At 40.1% G+C, this 23,703-nt stretch overlaps 1 protein-coding gene and 1 non-coding gene across 2 annotated transcripts in view; both read right to left on the bottom strand.

Moving 5' to 3' along the window:
* Nucleotides 1-4,633, bottom strand: part of GORASP2 (golgi reassembly stacking protein 2) — a 38,807-nt gene extending 34,174 nt beyond the window's left edge. Inside the window, exon 1 of the mRNA XM_047722110.1 lies at nucleotides 4,422-4,633. Within this exon, the coding sequence (XP_047578066.1) occupies nucleotides 4,422-4,484 (63 nt within the window). The 5' untranslated portion in view covers nucleotides 4,485-4,633. The remainder of the gene's footprint in view (nucleotides 1-4,421) is intronic.
* A 17,954-nt stretch (nucleotides 4,634-22,587) lies between these two features.
* On the bottom strand, nucleotides 22,588-22,691 carry LOC125096574 (U6 spliceosomal RNA). Its single transcript, XR_007126255.1, has one exon. It is a non-coding gene; the product is annotated as a U6 spliceosomal RNA (small nuclear RNA).
* Between the last annotated feature and the right edge of the window lie 1,012 nt (nucleotides 22,692-23,703).

Genomic DNA, 23,703 nt, shown 5'->3' with positions numbered 1-23,703 from the left:
AATCATGACCTGACCCAAAGTTAGACACCCAACTGAAAGAGCTACCCAGGCACCTGCCTTTTTCTATGGAAATAATTCTACTGTCACTTTCTCCTCTAAGAAGAATATTTAATGCTGCCCACTCTGCAGCAAATAGCTCTGGAGATAAAGGCCAATTATTATACTGGAAATATACTTCATCTCAATGGCCTTTCCTTCAAAACATGCATCACCTCAGAATCTCTCTTGAAGGAAATGACAAGGAATAGTGAACATGACCTTTTCCATGTCCCCATAGTGGTGTGAACATTCGTTCCAGGATGTCCTCAGATAACCCCTATCTCAAAGAGTATCAGGTATAGAATGAAATTAATTTGAATATTTAAATTTAGAAACAAATCTTGTAATGGCATCATGAGGAGACTCCAAAATGTAATTTTTAAAATGGCCTTGTGTGGTTTACTTGGTCATTAAAAGAGAACCTAGGCAAGAATTCTGTATTCAACATACTTCAACTGTAGTAACTTACAATAACTTCTAATAAACCTAAGCAGCCCTGGCTAACATTTTTCCTGCCTGACGTTAAGATTGGAGAGTGGGAATAAAAGTGGTACTCACGATGAACAAGGAATCAGGTCATGTTCTCAGGGTCCTGGGATTGAGCCCTACATCAGGTTCCCTGCTCGGTGGGGAGCCTGCTTCTCCCTCTCCCTCTGCCGATCTCCCTGCTCATGCTCTGTCTCTTTCAATCTCTTTCAAGTAAATAAATCAATAATAAAAAAAAAAAAGGCTTCTAAACAAATTTAAAAATTTCTAATAGTTCACTTTTAAAAATATCTTTCAATTATTTTTTGTGAATATACAAATGTTTCATGACCGCTGTGGAAATTTTAGAAAATATACTTAAGTTTAAAAGGAATATAAAAATGTCACCATTAACCAATAATCATTTTTAATATCCTGGCTTATTACCTTTCCATTTTATTTTCCTGGGCACTTGACTGTACATGCACCTACACAGAGAAGGAATACCTATGGCCCAGAGTTTTGAAACACCATTTTCATTAACGTATCGCATTCCAATCTGTGGTTAGGGCCTGATTTATCTACCAGTTCCTCAGCTATTGGATATGCAGGTACTGACTAATATCTTAGGGTAACTTCAGCCCATACTGTACTGGAGTATGTCTATCATTCACAATCTTTGTGAAAGATGGCTAAGGGGCATGGTTAGGCACAGGAGAAATACTTCTGCAGTATTTACCTTAATAGGATAGAATTATAGATAATTTAGATTCTTTGTTACACTTTTTTAACTTATCTGAAAAATCTGTAATGAGCACATGTTGATTATCAGAAAACAATGTAGTAATCTACTAAAATGAAGATCAATGTTTGTATAAATAGACAACATTAAAATTCAGTAAGGTGGGAAAATGTACATTTTAAGTGAAAATAAAGGTAGGGTTTAAGGTGAACATGTACTGGTGACAGCAAAGACTAGAAAAACTAAATGATCATCACCAGGAAGTGCTGTTTAACTAAACTATGGTACAAGAAACTACTATGGAGCTAAGTGAAACCAAGAGGCAGATCTCTATGTGCTGCTATGGAAAGACTGCCAAGATGATTATCAAGTAAGACAGGAGGGGAGTAACAGTATGTATCTTATGATTCCAACAGATACAAAAGGAAACAGAAAGAGTGAAGGGGAGCAGAATTCTTTTACATGTATAAAACATTTTTTTTTTAAAGATTTTATTTGTTTATTTGACAGAGAGAGATCACAAGCAGACAGAGAGGCAGGCAGAGAGAGAGAGAGAGAGAGAGAGAGGGAAGCAGGCTCCCTGCCGAGCAGAGAGCCCGATGCGGGACTCGATCCCAGGACCCTGAGATCATGACCTGAGCCGAAGGCAGCGGCTTAACCCACTGAGCCACCCAGGCGCCCTTACATGTATAAAACATTTTTGAAAAGATACTTAAGAAACTACAGTAGTTAATTCTAGGGTAGAAATGGGGAATTGGATATACAGTAGGATCACAACCTGAGAATGTTCACTGATATATAAATGCATAATACATAAAAAGGAAAGTACACTGCTCACAGCAGAGACTCTGAAACTAATTCAAGGTTGTCCCCTAAAAATTTTAAAAGCAGAATCTACCAATGGATATGGAAAATAGAAAAAATGTAAAGTTCAATCTATGAGAATGTAAGGACTTGGAAATAAGAATAGTAAAACAGCAGTGGATATGGGTGTCACCATAATTATTATTTCAAAACCCAAACAAGTTTTTATTACTAATAAGGAAATGGCCAGGGAACTGATTATTAAAGAAAACAAACTTCTAATGAAATCATTCTAGAACTTGTTAACATGAGTGACTTTATTCAAACACTATCTTACAATATTTATTCTAGTTTACAAACTCAGTAATCCAGCGGTGGAATATATCACTGCATATTTAGGCCATAATAAACGAAAGAAGATTTTTTCTGTATGTTCAGATTTAACATAGTACTTTCCCCTCTAAAAGCAAAGATAATTGGAAACCAATTACCGAATCAAGGACAGAGTGGGTTAGGAACTCAAACACATTTTAAAAATTCTCCTAAGTCAGATGGTCATTACTATTTTAAAGCTCCCTCTAATAAAACCTGAGTAAGATTTCATCTTTTGCAACATTTATGCTCCAGATGCAGACTGGAAACTAAGGTTGTCCCTAGTGCTTCTGAAAATCAGATTTATACATTTCTAACACAACTACACTAATGAATATACAGGAGTGATTTACATTGCACCAATGTAAAGAAAATATACTCCGACTTATTTCACGTGAAACACAGTCATTAGCAGAATCATTCAATTGCTATCCTTTTGATGTGTACATTTTTCTGAAGACTTTTAAAACTCAATTATGCTGTTTTACTGAGTGCATGTATCATTAAAATATCACGAATCCCCAGATTCACGGCTACAATCAGTCACTGCGAGAATCAGCTGGTAACACCAGATATCATGCCCCAGGGTAGAATACTCAAAATCAAACCAGATAATAGAAAAGTACTGCCACTAAATTTCACTTTACATTCAGATCTGGCATTTCTCCTTCAATTTCTCCCACTGGTGTGGCTCTTGGGATTGGCTTAGCTGAAGGAAATAGGCTTTGTTTATTTTCTGGGAAAATCATCCTTTCTTACCAACAGCGTGTCTTCAAGAGATTTTTAGTAGAGTGGACAGGCAACAAGACACCATAATCCCGAAGATCAGAAAGGTGATCAATCACAGTGCTATCATACCCACAGCTGGCTAATTCACTTTAAGAATGTCGTCTCACCTAAAACATGGGATCTAAGGCATAAAATGACTATAAGCACCAGAAAGTATACTTTCTAACTTTCAGTTAAAATGTTCTTGCCTGTGAGCAGCTAACACTGAGTAACCCTCTATTGTGTCCGGAAATGGTGCTACAGATTGGGGCCACCTTGCAGACAATCCATCATGTTACCACTCACGCAGGTGTCACGGCACATAACCGTCAATACTACTTTTAAAGACTTCCAGTTCTACAAGAACCACATGCTTTACAACAACTTAGGTTGCTCATAAGCAGAGGTTACCTAATGCTTTTTGAGATACAATGTTCCTCTATCCTGGTGACAGAGGCTGCCTTCCTTTGTTTACCTAGGTTTTTTTTTCTTTGTTTGTTTTTTAAACGTTCCTCTCCATTACCTTTTTACCACTGTGGATCTAAACCTTAATCTCCACCACACCCTGAGCAGTCTTAGAACAACGGAAGCTCCCCCCTACCAGGAAATGTGGAAAAGGAGGGTTGGAAAGGTCAGGAGCGACCCAGGAGAGGAAAAACTCCTGCAATATCAAGTAAATTTAAGTCCGTCAAACCTACTTCTGGGCCATTTTATTTTGTTTGCCCGACTGGCTTTTCCGGACATCCAGACAAGCTCAGAGGTGAATTAACACCGGCCCGTCGCATCCCCTGCCTCTAGCCTGCGAGCTCCAGACTTCGTTTTCTCAGAAAACTCAAACCCTGCCTTCACCATCACCTCTTCTGCAGACTTTGCTCCAAGCCCTTCCTAACTTTGTAAGCTAAGAATGTAGAGACAGGGGACAGAGAAGACCGAGGAGAAAAAGATTATCCCTCCTGCCCCCTTGGCTGGGCAGCCCCGATCAAAGGGCCAGCTGCCGCCCTCGCTCCACCTGGTCCTCTCGGAGCGGCAGACCCCAGGCCTGGGGCGCTCCGGGGAAGGGGATGCGAGCGGCCTCCTGAACCGACCTCGGCTAAGGCAGAGCCCGCGGTCGCCGCTCTTCTTCGCGGTCGGGCCTGGCTGTCCCGGGAAGGGGCCCGTCGGGGCCTCTGCCTCCCCGCCGCCGGGCCCCGCCTCCAGCCCGCCCTTCCCAAGCCGTCGTCGGAGCCCTTACCCGAAGGACGTGGTAGCCTTCTGTCCCCCCGCCAGGGATCTCGACGCTCTGCGAGGACCCCATGGCGGCGGGCGATCAGTGTGGCCGGGACGGGATCCGCGTTGCTCCCAGCCCCCCGCGCACCGCCCGCTCCGCTCCTCCGCGTAGCACTTGGGACGTGGCACTCGCTACCGCCGGAGAGCCGGGCCGCACAGCCCGCCGGGAGAGCGTCGCCGCGGCACCCACGGCCGCTGCGACGCCGCAGACAGCGCCACCTGCCGCAAATCACCGGAAGGGGCCTGAACACGCACGGGCGGGGAGGGGCTTACTCGTGCTCGCGAGAGCACAGAGATAACAGTTCCTCCAGCCTCGGCATCAGGTTACGAATCCTTGGGTTGGACAAGTTTTATCGAGACGCGTTTCCGCTCGCCCGAAGAAACGATTGCTTTGTCGTAGCTCCCCCTGGTGGCGAGAGACCGTGAAAGGACTGCTACTGAAAAGAATAGGGGTGGGTACGAGCTGCATTCTGTTCTCCATATTTATGGGTCTCGTCCCAGATTGTAGAGAGGGTAATGGTGCTTCTCTTTGGGCTGAATCCCGCATCCGCTCAGCTCAACTCGGTTTTATAAAGGAAAATGTTCTGTCTCTGTTTATGCCGTCCTAAGCATAAGAACAAGATCAGAGGATTGGTCACATTCTGAGCGATATCAGAGTGGGAAGCACAATTGGATGTCCTGGGTGTCCTGTTTCCTGCTGCTGGGTTTCCCACTTCCTTTGGGTAGCCAAGTTGTAGTCCCACTTTTCCTATTACGTTTCTCCTTTTGCCATTTCCCTCTAAAGTCTCTAATTATGGCCATTGCCCAAGGGTCAATTTGATCATCACTAATGGTTTGTCAACCAGGTTTTCAGACGATGTGTATTCTGATGTGAAGGAATGTAAAGTACGTATTACCACCCGTGAAATATTCTAGCCCAAAATGTCTAACGTGCTTCTACCACGTCTTTAGCTAGATCTTCCAGTTGTATACAGAGGTTAGAGGAAAATGTAAGTAAAATGATATCACTAGGAAACAACCAGACAAATAAAAGAGGGGGACAGTCCCTCCGAACAGTTCACCAGTTCTTTTCATCAAGTCAGAATGATAAGAAAGGGACTATACTGGATTAAAAGAGATAGGAAGGATGTAATCAGGAGATGCAATGTAAGGGCTTGAGTGGAAGGCTGATTTGGAGAAATTAACTGGAAAGGACATTTTTGGCTCAAGTGGGAACATTTCAATATGTGCTGAGTATTTGAAGCATTTACTGATATGGAAAAGTGGAAATTATTGACTGAAAAAAAGTAGGTGACAAAACACGGTATGTCTGTAAACAATATGAAAACCTTTTCGTGAGCAAAATACATAATACATACATACATATATGAAGATGTGAAAGGATATGAACCAAGGATTACAGTGATGATTTCTGGGTGTGCCAGAGATGTTTTACTCTTTGTTTTTGCTGGTTCTCTATTTTCTAATGCTCATGGACTGCTTTAACAATAAGAGTATTTAAAATTTAAAAATAAAAAGTCATTTATCTTTCTTTGCTGTCAATAAAGCAACAGCAGGTTTTTAGGAGGCCTAATCAACACATAAATACACAAATGAAATCTCTAGTTATTAGGTTCCTCAAGGGCAGGGACTGCAGTGGAATTAGCTCTATGTTCCTAATACTTAGCAGAGTGCCTGGCAGCTAAGTCATTAATGAATTTAATGTAAAGAAAGACATATAAGAACTAGATTTGATGACGTTCTTTTTTTGCTTGACAATTATAATCTTCCTCATGGTGGTGTGATAAGCTGTTATGTTCAGTGGTCAGATTTTTGTTTCCCAGACGTTTGGCACTAGCTGTGCTTTGCGGAACCCAGGATGTGGACCTTTGGTAGTCCATCAGCAACTCTGGCCCTTCCTTAGAGCTATATTTTGCTCCAGTCATATTAGTGACTATCTGCTATGCCCTACACAGGCCATTTATTTTCTTCCCTTCTTTACTTTATTCATGCTGATCCATACATCTGGAGTGCTGCTTCTTCAATTTATACTTAGAAAAATTCTAACTATCCAGTTAGGTCCATCTTGAATATTACTTACAGATCCTTAAATTCAGAGGAATGCCTCTTCTCAGTTTTTAGTTTCTAGAATCGTTAGTTCCTTCATTTCTGGAAACATCTCTTCATCATAGACCTGTCTTCCACTCTTTATGGTCCATTCATTTAGGGTGAGGGTCAGGTTTTTTTCATTTTCAGACCCCTTGTTCCTGGCTGAGTCTTGGAAACATGGTAGTAAAGTCTGTTGATTTGAACTGAATGTGTGAAATAGCCTCAAAGCCTTTTCTTTTTCAGGATCAGTTAACAAGTTCCCTCTGCTGCTCCGCTTTGTGCCTTATCAAGATCTGTGTTATTTATTAGTGGCAGTTGGTAGTTGGTAAGGTGCAAGGCTCACCGGATTTGGGACTAAAAATGTGCAAACCATTGTTCCAATCTTTCCGGTGCTAGTTGTTTCCCTCTTGTAGTTACAGAATATGCTCAGAGGGCAATGAATAAAATCCTAAGTATGTGGCCAAAGCTAATATAAATAAATATAACATGATGGAGGGGGAATGCATGGGAGATTATTGTCTAAGACAGTTTCAACTGAGGTAGGACTCTGCTGCAGGCAAGCCAGTATTCTGAAACATTACAAGGAGTAGAAAAGTGAAAACCCACAAATAGTTTGTGATGGAAGGATCTCTGTATCATATTGATCAGTGCAGCCTAAATATTTTTGTCTCTAGACTGCCCTGGGAAAGTTTGGCTCCCACTGCATTTGGATAACAACCATCCTTCATGGTCACACACCAGGGTCTCCCTAACCTATGGACCCTTCCTGACCTAGTTAGTTTTGCTGAAGAAGCAAACCTCAGGAAGGGTCAAGTTTCAGAGCATGGAACCCCAGCCATAGCTGACTGGAGTAGAGGGGAATCCCTGACTTACTGGAAACCAACACCTACACTAATAACCCATGAAGTAGCCTGTTAAGAAAAGCTTTGTGGCCCCTTCCCCCCAAAAATAAACAGCAGATGGTAAATGATTAGCTAGGCCAATCAGATTTTTTCTCTGGGGACTTAACTGGGTCATACAAGAGATGAGGTTTATATGTGTATTAGAATATAAACCCCATGAGGTCTTTGCCTGGTGTCTACTACTGTATACTTGGTACTAAGAATAGGCTGGCATTAGAATAGTTGCTCAATAAATAGTTTATTGAATGAATAAATGATTGAATGAATGGATAGATGGATGGTCCTGGTAGTAGAAAAGTGCTAGAGCCGTGGTTCTCGGGCTTGGGTATGTATCAGAATCAGGGAGCTCTGTGAAAATACAGTAGTCCAATGTTAGTTTATTTCAATGAACCTAGGCCCCAGTTAGTTTTCATTAAATTTCCAGGATTCCGATATACACAAAATCTGAGAACTGCCATGCTAGAATAATGCTCAATGCGTGCTGTTTTGTGGGCAGATGACCAACAAGAATCTCTAGAGTTGAAAGGGATCCTTCCAGCAATCACAGCCCCAAAGCCCAATTTATACCAGTGTTGCTAAGTTTCTTTGACATTCCCATCACCTTTATTGCCAAACTTTTTATTTATTTTTATTTTATTTTATTTTTTTAAAGATTTTATTTATTTATTCGACCGAGAGAGAGATCACAAGTAGACAGAGAGGCAGGCAGAGAGAGAGAGGAGGAAGCAGGCTCCCTGCTGAGCAGAGAGCCCGATGTGGGGCTCGATCCCAGGACTCTGAGATCATGACCTGAGCCGAAGGCAGCGGCTTAATCCACTGAGCCACCCAGGCGCCCTTTATTTATTTTTAAACACAATTTTGTTTTGGAATTTTTGGAAGAATTTTAGATTTACAGAAAGATTGCAGATAGCACTGAGAGTTCCCATATGATTTTACCCGTTTTCTCCTACTGTTAGCATCTCACATAGCCACGGTACATTTGTCAAAACCAAGAAACCAACATTTGAATCCTAGCATTAACTAAACTCTACACTTTGTTTAAATTTCTCCAGTATTTCCCTGATATTTTTCTGTTCTGGGATGCAATTCAGCATCCTGTATCACAGTAAGTTGTCCTATCTCCGTAAACTCTTTAGTCCTCTTTGGTTTGTGTAGTGTCTCAGACTTTCCTGATTTTCAGGACCTTGACAGTTTCAAAGAGCGCTCTGGTCAGGTATTTTGCAGAATATACCAGTATTTGGGCGTGTCTCATGTTTCTCTCGTGATTAGACTGGGCTTATAGGTTTGGGGGAGGAAGACCATAGAGGTGAAGTGCCCTCTTCATTACATTATATCAGGAGTGCCTGCCACTAACATGACCCACTACTGGTGATGTTAACCTTGATCACCTTTTAAGGTACTGTCTTAATAGTAAAATTACCATTTTTCCCCTTCCCCTGGAAGCAAATTGCTAAGTCACTGGAGCTCACCCTCAAGCTCCATCTCCTGGAAGAGAGTATCCCAAAGATAGAATTTGGAATTCTTCTATAAGAAATTTTGCCTCTTATGGGCGCCTGGGTGGCTCAGTTGGTTAAGCGACTGCCTTCGGCTCAGGTCATGATCCTGGAGTCCCGGGATCGAGTCCCGCATCAGGCTCCCAGCTCCATGGGGAGTCTGCTTCTCCCTCTGACCTTCTCCTCGCTCATGCTCTCTCTCACTGTCTCTCTCTCAAATAAATAAATAAAATGTTTAAAAAAAAAGAAATTTTGCCTCTTCGCTATTTATTTATTTAATAATTATATTTATATTAGTATGGACTCATGTATACTCATTTTGTACTTTGGTTATAATCCAATACTACATTATTCAATGCTGATGGGAATGCAAAATGACATATTTTGTTGTTCAAATTCTTCCAGCTTTGCCCCATTGAGAGCACTCTCAGTTTAAGCTTCTGTGTCCTTTTGGCAAGCTCTCGTCTTTTTTGTCTGTGGTAAAATACATAAAACATAAAGCCTACTATATTAACCATTTCTAAGTGTACTGCTCAGTGATACTAAGTATAGTCATGCTGTTGTGCAACCATTCTTTTCTGAGTACTTCTGTACTTTCTGGCACTACAAAATGCTCCAGGCTCATCTTCCATTTTTTCTGTTCCAGCCCTAGAATCAGCCATTTCTCCAAGAAGCCCAGCTTCCTTTAATTGGAGAACAACATTTAGAAACCAAGATCTGGGCTCTGGGTGTGCTCATTGCTATTGAAATGTCACTGCTTTTAGACATTCTCAGCAGACAAAGCTAGGAAACATGAATATAAATTGATCTAATGTATATACACATATCTATAACTATTTCTATATCCATCTGTGTATATATTAAACTAAATATGAGTTCACACCATCTGACTCTAATTGAGCCCCACAGAATTCATTTTAGCATTTTCCTTTTGCTCATTTGTAACTTCTTTCTCTGACAGTGAGAAACTTAGCTCTCGTTATCAACTATTACATACTACACACAAAATACTTTCAAAATTGTTAAAATGTACTCCTGTAAGAAGCAAATTTCTCAACTGGAGCACCATATTTGCATAGGTTTCTGTCTTTAGCTTTATTTATTTATTTGAGAGAGAGAGAGAGAGAATGTGTGTGTGTGTGTGTGTGTGTGTGTGTGTGTGTGTGTGTAGGGGGAGGGGCAGAAGGAGAAAATCTTTTTTTTTTTTTTTAAAGATTTTATTTATTTATTTGACAGAGAGAGATCACAAGTAGACGGAGAGGCAGGCAGAGAGAGAGGGAAGCAGGCCTCTTGCTGAGCAGAGAGCCCGACGTGGGACTCGATCCCAGGACCCTGAGATCATGACCTGAGCCGAAGGCAGCGGCTTAACCCACTGAGCCACCCAGGCGCCCCAAGAAGGAGAAAATCTTTAAGCAGATTCCCCACTGAGCATGTAGCCTGACAGGGGCCTAGATCCTGTGGCCCATGAGATCATGACCTGAGCCAAAACCAAGAGTCAGATGCTTCCCCAGCTGAGACACCCAGGCACCCCTCTATCTTTAGCTTTGTGGTTTCCAGTCAAAACACCATTTTCCAAAGTCACTTAGGTCAACTCCATTTCCCCCCTACCCAATTTAGTGCGATATATGAATATATATATGTCAGATATATACAATTTTCACTTGTGTAATACAGTTAGATTCATTGGTTCCAGTATGCATTCCATCCCAGGGATCCCTGACATTCTGGTGGACTCCTTTCCTTCCTTCCTTCCTTCCTTCTTTCCTTTCTTTTTAAAAAAAGATTTTATTTACTTATTTGAGAGAGAACATGAGCAGTGAGGGAAGGAAGAAGCAGGCTCACCACTGAGCAGGGAACCCGATGTGGGACTAGATCCTAGGACCCTGGGATCATGACCTGAGCTGAAGGCAGACATTTAGCTGACTGAGCCACCCACGAGCCCCTGGTTGATTTTCTTTTAATTTGCACACATTACTGTTCACTCTTTGTGATGTACTATTCTATGGGTTTTTTACAAGTGCATGCATCTACCACCCTATAACCATACAGAACATTTCCAACACCTGAAAAATTTCCTTGTGTGTCCCCCTTGTGATGAACCATTGCTCCTTCTTTTAATACCTGGCAACCACTAATCTGTTTTCCAACCTTATAGTTTTGCCTTTCCCAGAATGTCATATGAACAGAATTACATAATATGTAGACCTTTGGGTCTGGCTTTTTTCACTTAGCAAAATGCATTTAAGATTCATACATGCTGTGTGCATCTGTAACTCATTCCTTTTTTATTACTGAACAGTATTCCATTGTATGGATGTACAAATCATGTACCATGATTTGTTTTCCATTTGTTTGTTAAAGAACATCTTGGTTGCTTCCAGTTTTTGACAAGTATCAATAAAGTTGCTATAAACATTCACATAGAGATTTTGCCTGAACATAAAGTTTTAATTCACTTGGGTAAGTACCTAGGGGTGGATTGGCTCGGTTGCATGGCAGGCTTACGTTTAGCTGTATAAGCATCTGCTAAACTGTTTTCCAAAGTGTCTGCACTATTTTGCATTCCCACCAGCAATGAACCTGCATTCCTACTGCTCTGCATCCTCACCAGCATCTGGTATTATCCGTTTGGGGGTTTTAAACATTCTATTAGTTATGTAGTAGTATCTCATTCTGGTTTTAATTTGCATTTCCCTAATGACAAATGCTATTGAACCTCTATTCATATACTTATATACCATCCATATATCTTTCTTGGCAAAGTGTCTGTTCATATATTTTGCCCATTTTAAAATTGGATTATTTATTTTCATACTGTTGAGTTTTAAGAGTTCCTTATAGGTTCTGGATATGAATCCTTTGCAAATATGTGATTTACACTCATGTTTGGCTTTTCATTCTCTTAACACTACCAATCACGCATATCAATAATTTTTTATAAAGTCCAATTTATCATTTTTTCAGGTATTGCACTTTTGGTATTATATCTAAAATAATCACCAAATCCAAGGTTACACAGATTTCTTGCTATGTTTTCTTCTAGAAGTTTTATAGTTTTATATTTTACATCTAGGTCTCTGATCCATTTTGCATTACATGCAGCATGTGCTAAGGTTCACTTTTTCTGTATGTATGCACGTCCCAATGTCCCAGCACCTATTGTTATGAAGCAACTATCCTCTCTCCACTGAATTGTCTCTACATCTTTGTCATAGAGAATCTCTACAGCTGGGTGTGATCTTCCCAGCAAGCAAACTCAGTAATAAGGCCCAAGATGTACTAATGCTCTTACTTTTCTTCGAGACTTCCATCACCTTTATTACCACATGTATTTTTAATTAAAACCTCTTTTTTTCAAGGTAGCCTGTTTTTTGATGGGTTGTTTGTTTGTTTGTTTGTTTGTTCAGATAAAAGAACCTGCTTTAATAGCTTTCCCAGGTCTACTTCTTTCAACGGTCTCCTAGCCGCTGAGTCTTTCTGGCAACTGTTATGGGTCTCTAACTTTAGGGAATGAGTGATTACATTAATTATCACCTGTTGACCCTTTGAAGATAAAAGGTGCTGGTAGGGCCAGTTAGTAGAGCAGTTAGAAAAATATTGACTTCCCGATACCTGCTTTCCTTGCCTGATGGGGGTTTTTCCCTTGATATTGTGGAGAGATGGAAGTTCATGACTTGCTCCAAATTACTCCCTCGGAATGTGGAAGAGGTTGGTGGAATTCTCCATGGTCCTAGGTGATAGAAACCAAACTTGCCATCCCAGGTAATTTATTTCTCCTTGCCCCTGCTCTGGATCATGGGACAATGTAAATCATGTTGTCAAAGCAAAATGTGTACAGATGTTAGGGGTGAGTTGACAGTCTCTGTGTAAAGATCACAATGTACCAGCAAAATGTGTACAGATGTTAGGGGTGATTGTTGACAGTCTCTGTGCAAAGATCAGAGTGTGCTTTCAGAAACTTGCCAAGGGCTTGATAAACATTATTCCTCATTCCCCCTGGAAATTACCCCAAGGGGATAGCTGTTTCATGTGAAGACAAATTCTTTCCCCCTCACACTTAAATAACATGTGGGTGAGATAGTCACCCTTAACCAAATTGCATTCTAGCTGTGGACCTGTGAAATCAAACTGTCATATGCTTCCAAAATATAATCAAGGATCAGCAAACTTTTTCTGTAAAAGACCAGATAGCAGATACTTTATGCTTTGCAGCCCCTACATCTCCATAGCAATTACTTATCTCTGCCATTGTATATAGTGAGAGCAGCAACTAACAATAAGTAATTGAATGGGTGTGGCTGTGTTCTAATAAAACTTTATTCACAAAAAAACCCAGGATGCGCTGGACTTAGCCTATAGGCCCTAGTTCACTGACCCCTGAACTAGACAAATCAATTTGTGTAGTTAACAAAAGGTCTTAGTGTTTTTATTGGGATCTTGTTGAACTCATTATTTAGCGAGTACTGACAGCTTTATGATGTTGAGTCTTTCTATCTTAGAATAGGAATGATTCTCCATTTGGTTAATGCTTATGTGGTATCTGTCCTTAGTAGTTAATTTTTCCTCTATTTATTCAAGTGTATGTTCAGATTCAATATTTTAGTTCTCATTTTTAGGGATAATGTCTTTATGTTTAGATATTCCTTAGCTATTTTCTTTTTCTATAATTTTTTTCTCTAATCCTCTTTATCTCTGTTCATCTGTTTTATTTTTCTTGCTTTTCTTAATCCTGTCCTCCTTGTTTCTTATTGTGTTTTCAACAAAATCTGTTCTCCTTTGTCTTGCCTTCAATGTGGGCTGTAATAGAAAGCATTCAGGGTAAGTAACATAAACCAACTAAAAGTGGCTTATACTTGAGGTAATTTTATTATTTCACATAACAAGAAGCTTGGAAGCAGTGAAATTCCAGAATTGGTTAACCCACGGTCTCCATGAGGTCAGGGTACAGCGAGGGTGACCTTCCCTCTGCTTCTCTTAGCTCTTCACACATGAAAACCAGATGGTTATAGCAGCTCCACACATTACATTGCATTGTGACAGTGTATGAGAAGAGAATACATTTGTGGCTTTGTATCTTTTTTCAGACCAAGGAACACTTCTTCAGAACCACCCAGAACACTTACGCTTTATCCACCAAGGTTGTATCCTACGCTCATGCCTAAATCAAACTCTGACAAAGGGAATAGCATTAACCGGCTTAACCTGTGATATCTAACCTTGGGACCATTTAACCATGGGAAGGGTCCATGAGGCACTTACTATATAGTTTTAGTAATCAAGTCATGCTGATATTGGCTACAGTACAGACACACAGATCAATGGTATAGATACTTATAAGGTTAATGATTTTTGGCCAAGATACTCAGGCAATTCAACGGAGAAAGGATAGTCTTTTCACCAAATGGTGCTGGAACAATTGGACACACATATTTAAAAAAAGAAAAGAAAAGAAGAAATCTCAATCCATACTCCATATCATATACAAAAATTAACTCAAAATAGATAATATACCTAAATGCATAACTTAAAATATTTAAGCTTCTAGAAGAAATTATAGGAAAAGATTTTTCTATATGGGACACAGAAATATAAACCATAAAAGAAAAATTGACATATAACATTTTAATTTTATAAATTTTAACTCTGCAAAAGACAGGTACTAAGAAAAAAGGAAAGCTAGCCATGCACTAGAAGAAAATATCTGCAAAACACATATCTAACAAATGTATATACAATATATAAAGGACTTTCATAACTCAACAATAAGAAAATAACTCAGTTAAAAAAAAATTTTTTTTTTAGTGGGGGCAACAGGCAGAGGGAGAGGGAGAGAGAATCCTAAGCAGGCTCCATGCCTTGTGCGGAGTCCAACACAGGGCTCAATCTCACATCCCTGAGATCATGACCTGAACCAAAATCAAGAGTCGGATGCTTAACCAACTGAGGCACCCAGGTGCCCCAAAACAACTCAATTTTAAAAAAATGGACAAAAAGGATTCAACAGGCATTTCACACACACAAAGACATATGGATGACACATGAGGACATGAGAAGATGTTTAACCTCATAAGCTTCAGGAGGTGAAAACTAAAATCACAGTGAGACACCACTATCTGAAATTTCAGTAGCTGAAATAAAAAGAGCAGACAACACGAGGCATCAGCTAGGGTGCAAAGTAACTTGAGTGCTGAAATGTTGCTGATGGAAATGCAGAGTAGCACAGCTACATTGGAGAACCATTGGCAGTTTCTTACGAAATTAAACAAACACCACACTATCCAGTGATCTCACTCTTGGATCTCTACAGAAAATGAACATGCAAAAACCTACAGACACATGTTTACAACACTTTACTTATAATACCAAGGCCAGAAACAACCCAACGTCCATCAACTGATGAATGAATAAACTGGGGTGCCTCCAAATAAAGGAACATTACTCAGAAATAAAAAAGAACTACTGCTACAGCATAGACGGATCTCAAAACATTATGTCAAGAGAAAGAAGCCAGACAGAAAAGGCTACATCCTGCAGATTTTATTTATAGGTCATTCTGGATAAAGCAAAATTATAGGGAGAGAAAACATAGCAGTCCTTGCAGGGGCATGGGAATGAGGGAAGGGAATTGATTATAATTCCTGATGAAAGGGTCACCTTGGCCACAGGCATATCCATTTCCATCTCATATGAATCTAACCGTGCAGGAAGATACTTTATAACATATCAGTTGGACTTTTTGACTGAGACTTATTGTTTTATTAGAAAATTAAAATTCTTCCATGAAATACATGATTTGAAAAGGATAAAAAGTATTGAGAGACCAATAGAGATTTTGGTGAAAAGACAGAAAGTAGATAGGAAAAAATCATAGAGGAAGTGAGCATAGTTTGATTTGAAACAAGCCAAATGTATTGCTATATGTAATTTCAGATGTGTCTCTGTAAGAGTTTGTGTTATGCCTCTGTGACTTCCCAAATCAGGATGAGTTTGGGTGTGTGGGTTGGGGTGGGGGGAACTTGGGAGAGGTTAATTTTTCTGGGTAATGAGGTGAAGGATTAGAACACTGGGGAAGGGTGGAGAGCAGGAAGAGAAAAGAGAGCAACACTGGCATGGGGGCGTGTACATGGGTGGCGTGGAAAAAGTTGAGAGTCCTCAGGTAAAGCACCCCATAAAGGGTCTCCCTCTGACTCCAACACACATGCATGCACATGCGCGCGCGCGCGCACACACACACACACACACACACACACACACACACAGCTTGACCCAGGTCTTTCCTCCTGGAGACTGATCAGGAAGCTGCAGTCTCAGTAGAAGTGATTAGGGCTTCTCTTTGATCATAAATAGAATGTGTGATCATAAAGGAATGTTGTCAGGCCATCAGCTTCGTTGGGGAAGGTACGTTTAGTGCCTTGCTTCCAGCTATGACACTAAAGGAGATGAGAATTTGCTGAATTTGGTTACTGCTTTTTAGTTAGGACCAACCACCCCACATGTAAACCCATAAATGTCAGAGTCTGGTGATAACAGAGATGACTCACATGTACCATCTTTGCTCTTGCTGTCCCCTGCTGAGAAGAGCCCTTTTACTGATTCTGTCTTCAGCAAACACTGCTCATCTTTCAAACTGAGCTCAGGCATCACTACAGGAATCCTTAACCATCTGATTAAAAATTAAAAATTCTGTTTTAGGTGATAAAAGGGACTGATTTTAAAATAATATGAAGATATATAATTAAAACAATAAAAGGTCCACTAACTCTTACTCTCTAACTCTACTTCTCTGAGATAGCCAATGTGGAGTTTGATATGTATAGTTCCACTTCTTTCCCTTGCCAAATGCAAACTGATACACACCTGTGTACAAACACGTGCCTGTTCTTCCCACCTACCCCGCCCCACCACCACATACACAAGACTCTGCAATTTGCTTTCCCTTCTCCTTTTATTTAATAATGTATCATGGACAGGGGCACCTGGCTTAGTTGGTTGAGCGTCCGACTCTTGACTTCAGCTCAGGTCGTGATCTCGGTGTCCTCGGACTGAGCCCTGTTTTGGGCTTCACACTCAGTGGGGAGTCTGCTTGAGGATTCCCTCCCTCTCTCTCTGCCTCTCCCCCATTCATGTGTGCTCTCTCAAATAAATAAATCATATATATATGTCTATATATATATATATATGTAACATATATATAACGGATACTTTTCTATTTTAATAGCAATATCATAGTTTATAATTTGATACTTGTTATAATATGTAAATTTAATTTTTTAAAAGATTTTATTTATTTATCAGAGAGAGAGAGAGAAAGAGAATGCACAAGTAGGCAGAGAGAGAAGCAGGTTCCCTGCTGAGCAAGGAGCCCGAAGCGGGACTGGATCCCAGGACCCTGGGATCATGACCTGAGCCAAAGGCAGCAGCTTAACTGACTGAGTCACCCAGTTGTCCCTCCTAATTTTAATTTAAAAAAAAATAAATTTGTTGTATTATCTAAGGCTTCCTTAGAATTATCAAAATCATCAAAACAAGATGATTGCTATGGTATCTTACTCCTGCTTTACAGGGAAATGTGGTAAACAATTTACTTACTATGGTGTTTGTTTTCAGTTTTTGTTAACTAATCTTTATTATGTTGAGATGGGATCCTGCTAATCTGACCTCAAGTTTTTATTTGGAGAAGCTGCTGAATTTTTTTCAAATGACTTTTTGACATGTTTCCATTTAATCCATGACTTTTCTCATTTAACCAATTTTAAGTTTTTTTTTTAAATGTTGAAGCATTTTGCATTCCTTTGGTCATGGTATCATTTTTTTCACTATACTGCTGAATTCCATTTGCAATACAGTATTTTACTTATTTAGAGAGTTTAAACCTATATAACTGAAATTTCTCTTTAATTTCTTTTTTCTATTTATCAAGCTCTATGCCCATATAGCACCGTTGTCATAACTCCATCATAGTATTTATTACCTTTATGAGAATCATGTATCTAATTGTCTATGCATCAGCAACCAGAGAGCAGGGGATGAGGTCATATTCAATTTTCTGTCCTTTGTGTCAAGCACAATGCCTAGGACATGGTAGAAGCTCAATGCATCTGTGTTGAATGAAGGAATGAAAAGATTTTAGAAATGTTTTCCTTTCATCTAATTTTACCTGTTGGTAGTTTGCCATATATTATCTTTATATCTCTTTTATTCTAATGCCAGTAATGTCCATGTTTCTATCTCCACTAGTTCCCTTGTGGAAATACCATTACTGAATACAACATTGCAGTTAAAATGAATAAACCAGCACCACATGCATCAACATGGACAGATCTCAAAAGGATAAGGTTAAACAAAGAAGCAAGGAGACGTAGAGCATGACACTATCTATACAGAGTTTTAAAAATGCAAACAATACTGTGCCCTTGTGTGGGTTATGTGCTATTGGATCTCAAGCCCACTTCAGCCTTTCTGTGCACTCTTCTGTGTGGCAAGGGGTTGACAACTGGGGAACTCCAGGTCACAGGCTCTGGTTAGGTGTTGCCAGTGCAAAGCATTGACAGGAGATTAGAAAATGGAAGAAAGGGAGAAACCATTTTCCTGTCTGTTCCAGTTGTGCTTTGAGCAATGGCAGCAGGAACAAGTGTAGGAAGTGATTGAAAATGAGCATTTCGGTGGTATCAGGGGCTCTTTTAGCAGCTGTGGTGCCAACGTGCTAGTAACCCAACAAGAAGGAAGTCAAGGGAATAGCTCCTCTGATCCCACTCTCCTCTTCCCCTCAACCTCTTGCCAGTAGTTCCTATGGGGCAAAACCAACCAGAAGTCAGAAGCCAAGAGAGTACAGTGAGATAGTCTGTATGGCCCTGTTTCCTGAGCACAAAGAAGGATGGGGAATTGATCTGGGGAGGCAAATGGATGAAACTAAACATCATCCCATTTGCTTCTCCAGCCCTTTCGCTACCTCTGTAATTCCCAGTGTTAAATCTCCCTTTGTGTGTAATACATAGAGTGATTCCTCTTTTTCTGACTGGATAGTGACTGATTCAGTCTAGTTTATGAATACCAACACACGTAGCAAAGGAACAATAATTTGCATAGAAATGATAAACTCCATACTCAAGATAATGGTTATCTCTTTTTCATTTTTAAAATTTTGCTTATTTGTCAGAGAGAGAAAGAGCACAAGCAGGGGAGCCACAGGCAGAGAGAGAAGCAGACACCCCGCTGAGCAGGGAACCCAATGCTGTACTCGATCCCAGGACCCCAGGATTATAACCTGAGCTGAAGGTGGACGCTTACTGGACTGAGCCACCCAGGCATCCCAACAATGGTTACTTCTCAATGGAAGAAAATAGAATGGCACTGGGGATAAGTAAACAGGCAGCATCCTCTGTGTTGGAAATTTTTAATTTCTTAAGCTGGGTGCTGAATATATGGATATTTTTAATGTTATTCTCTATGCTTGTTATGTTAGTCTCTATTTTTCCTGTTCCAGAACTATTTAGCCATCCTAATGATTCTGTGTGTGTATAAATAGAATAAGCTGATGAATAAACAAATAGATAAGACCTGACTCTGAATTCTGACTCTGTCATTTAGTAGTTATTTGAGCTAAGTTATGCTATTTAAGTCTGTGTCTTTGTATCTTCACCCATAAAGCTAAAGATAATAGCACATGCCTTATAGGACTGTTCTGATGATTAAGTGGAATAATATATGTAAAAAGGTCCTAGCACAGTGCTTAATACTTGACAAGCCCTTAGAAAATCAGAGTTTCCTTTTCCCGAACTTTCAGGAAGAGTAAGGCCTTGATTTTGATAAAACTTTTAATTTCAACAATTACACTATGCCTCAAGGAGGTGCTTTCTTTCGTTTTTTAAAGTCTTTCATGTTCCTTCCCTGATTATAAGAGTGGTGGTGGTTCAATGTAGAAAATTTGAAAAACACAGAAACAGATAGGGGTGAAAATAAAAAGTACACTGTAATTCTGCCTCTCAATAAACTGCTATAACTACATAAAATATTAAAATTAAAATAACACTGTATAGTTCTGGGATATGGTTCTTTAACTTTGTAATATAAGATAAACATTTTTCTGTATCAAATACCCTATGATGTCACTTCTGCCAGCTGCATATTATTAAAGCGGTTGGGATGCTTCGGTTTCTCTAATATTTCACTACTATAATTAATGGTGCAATGAACGTCTCTGTTGAGAAGTGCTTGCCCACATTTTTTAATATTTCCTTGAACAAAACAGTTGTGGAAATTTTGGTCAAATTGTATGTGCATCTGATGACATCTTATGGCTATTTTGCTTTCCAGAAAGACTGTAAAGAAAGGTTGTGCCAATTTATACTGCCTCTAGCAATGCTGGAGTGCACTACTCTTCCACGTTACAAGGGTACTTTTTACAAGAGAAATAGGAACAGACATGGACTTCATAGCAGACTCTACAGCAATAGAGTCTAACTGGTTTGATGTTTAAAGACTACCTACAAAGGGCCATACCTTCACGGAGCAGAGGACTTCCGTGGGCCCCTGAAGTCTAATTTAAACAGGATACCATGCAGAGGGATTCCTGTCAAGTTTCTAAGTGTCAGCTTCTGTCTGGAATCAACTAAACATAGACACCAGTTGGATATGATTTGGGAACCAGTGGATCTGTGGGTTTTCTAAATGCAGACCCAACAATGATGTAGCTGAAATATAATGTGAAACAAGCCAAGCACTCTGCTCCTGGTCAAGGCCCACGACTTCAATTTCTTGTGTTTTGAACATTCAGCTCTAACCTTTCCCCTGCCTCTAGTCTGAAGGGTCTGAGACCCACTCTGAAGTGGTTAAATGAAAAAGAAAAGAAAGGAAGATAGCAAAAAGCGTCGGCTAATAAGAGCTTCTACTCTTTGTTAATTAATTTCTGCAATTCTAGCCCTCTGGGATCTGCGAGCTTCACTCTATATTGGAGCCAATGAATTTCAAAAATAATTAAAGTTAATGAACTGCTCTTTGTGATAGGACCCTGAAAACTTAACAACCATAATTAGTGGGAAGTGCAAAGTGGGGTAAAGTGTCACTTGCTGATAAACAGAATTTCCTCATCTTGTTGATAACAAGAGTCCTGTCCATATGTGGAAGTGGTGCTCTGTTGAGTCAAAGAAGACATATGACTGGGTTTACACATTGAAAGTAAATGAAGGACAAGTACTGATCTTGAAAATGATTTCCCTAGGCTAAAAGCAGATCCCTCTCCCAAAGTTCCACAATTATTGTATCAAAATGTTGGTAAGAACTCATAACAAAATGTTCAACAACCTTAGAGGGTGGGTCAGGCATCACGGCCAAAGTAGGGCATCAAACTTTATATCCCTGAGTAACAAAAATAAACATGGAAATTAATGGGTGCTGAGAAGTCAAACTCTAAGTTGATGGTAGCTCTCTGATTTCAGTTTGGGAAAGATTTTTCAGTGTGTATTTCCTTCTTTCTTCTTTCTTCCTTTTTCTTTTTAAGGACTTTATTTACTTATTTGACAGAGAACGAGACAAAGCGAGAGAGGGAACACAAGCAGGGGGAGCAGCAGAGGAAGAGGGAGAAATGGTCTTCCCACCCAGGGAGCCTGATGTGGGGCTTCATCCCAGTACTCTGGGGTCATGATCTGAACCAAAGGCAGAGGCTTAACCATTGAGCCACCCAGGTGCCCCGCAGGGTGAATTTCTTGAAAGCAAATACAGATGAGGAGTCTGGAAATTGTGGCAATGGCTTAGTGGCTGGAAGGAAGTGATGGATCTCAGTAGATGGAACCTCACCTAAATGTGGGGTTCCCCACGGAATTCTGCACGTCTACATTCTACTGTAAGATGATTTTATTTTTAAAATCATTTTAAAATTTATTTATTTATTTTAAGATTTTTATTTCTTTATTTGACAGAGAGAAGAAAGAGAGCACACAAGCAGGGGGAGCTACTGGCAGAGGGAGAGAGAGAAGCAGGTTCTCTGCCAAGCAAGGAGCCCAATGTGGGGCTCAATCCCAGGACCCTGGGATCATGACCTGAGCCGAAGGCAGACGCTTAAACAACTGAGCCACCCAGGCGTCCCTCAAGATTTTAAGTAATCTTTACACCCACCGTGAGGCTTGAATTCACAACCCTGAGATCAAGATTCGCACGCTCTACCAACTGAGCCAATCAGGTGCCCCAGTAAGATGATTTTAGATGGTAAATGGTCAAACATGTTTTTTTAGCTTAATGGTTACAGATTAATTGTAATTCATATTTAAGCCATTCAACGAGTGCTGTAAAACCTTCATTTCACAAGTGTATACTTTTTCTTTCAAAAGAAATGTATTTAAGTTTAAACAATGAGAAGAGTTTAAAAATTAAATATGAATGTAGGTAGAAACTGGTTCTGCCAAAAACTGAACATTTGGAATGTTGCGGAGAATGTCAAGGTAGCTATTTCATGATCTTCCTTCTTGAGCTTTAAGATGTACATTTCAACAAATCTAAGAAAATTTTAATTATACAATGAACCATTGTTTTATGTACCACGAAGAAACAAAAGGCTGCCTACTGAACTATGGCTCACGCTTTCTTACGACTTAGAGTTTTATTTTATGTTTAATGAAAGCGCTCTTTTAGACTTACCAGTCATATATATATTTTTTAAAATATGGAACGCTTCACGACTTTGCCTGTCATCCTTGCTCTGGGGCCATGCTAATCTTCTCTGTATCGTTCCAATTTTAGTACAAAGTGAGCACAGTCATCATTTTTTTTTTTAATCACATATTACAGGGCTCTGTTTCTGCGCCTTCCTGCGTGTAAAGTAAGTTTTCACTTCAGTTCATAGCACAGTGGCATCATTTGGAAGATATTTTTACGACAATAAATCTCAACTCCTGTGGTATTGACATTGCACTTCACTCAAATGAAATGGCGGGGACCACATTTTTGCATGTAGAGCCAGTGGTGCCCACAATACCTTTTTGCTGCATCTGATTTCAGAAGAATAAAAAGGTAGGAAAAGAAGGTGCATCTTAGGGGCGCCTGGGTGGCTCAGTGGGTTAAAGCCTCTGCCTTCAGCTCGGGTCGTGATCCCAGGGTCCTGGGATTGAGCCCCGCATCAGGCTCTCTGCTCAGCAGGGAGGCTGCTTCCTCCTCTCTCTCTGCCTGCCTCTCTGTCTGCTGTGATCTCTGTCAAATAAAAAAAAAAAAAAAAAAGAAAAAAGAACGTGCATCTTAGAATCAGTAACATACAATAACACCTTCTTCAGGGGTCTTCTCACAGGTCACTGGGGATTGTTTCCTTTCTTGTGTCCTGGGCTTCTTCCAGGAGCAGAGATCACCAACAAAGCTGAGGTCATTCAGAAAGCCTCAGAGGACAGAATGAGCTGGATATCAGAAGGTGGTGAGACTTCACACTATCCTGGGCGGGACAGGGTCCTAACTCAGTCACTAGCCAGGCTGTGGCAACGAGATGACTTGGTCATGCAGCAAATCCTCACACGATTGTGATGTCTGTGCAAAATTCCCAATCAAGTCGAGAGTAAAGTTTATGTAGGACTCACCTCTGTGGCTTCATTACCCACATGCCTTGCACAAATCAGGTCACAGGTGAAAAACAGTTGATAGGACAGTTAACTGTAGATTCTTCTCAATCTCATTCCTCAGTGAAATAATACTGATCTTTCAGTAGTGATAGCCTCTAATATGAGGAGTTACTACCAGCCCAAGCACTGTTTTAACTGCTTTACTTTCCTTAACTAATTCACTCTTCAAC

The sequence above is a fragment of the Lutra lutra genome, chromosome 3 (genome assembly GCF_902655055.1).
Source record: "Lutra lutra chromosome 3, mLutLut1.2, whole genome shotgun sequence".
Classification (NCBI taxonomy): domain Eukaryota; kingdom Metazoa; phylum Chordata; class Mammalia; order Carnivora; family Mustelidae; genus Lutra; species Lutra lutra.
The sequence above is the reverse complement of the archived record's forward strand: the minus strand, read 5'-3'. Positions and strand labels throughout refer to the sequence as shown.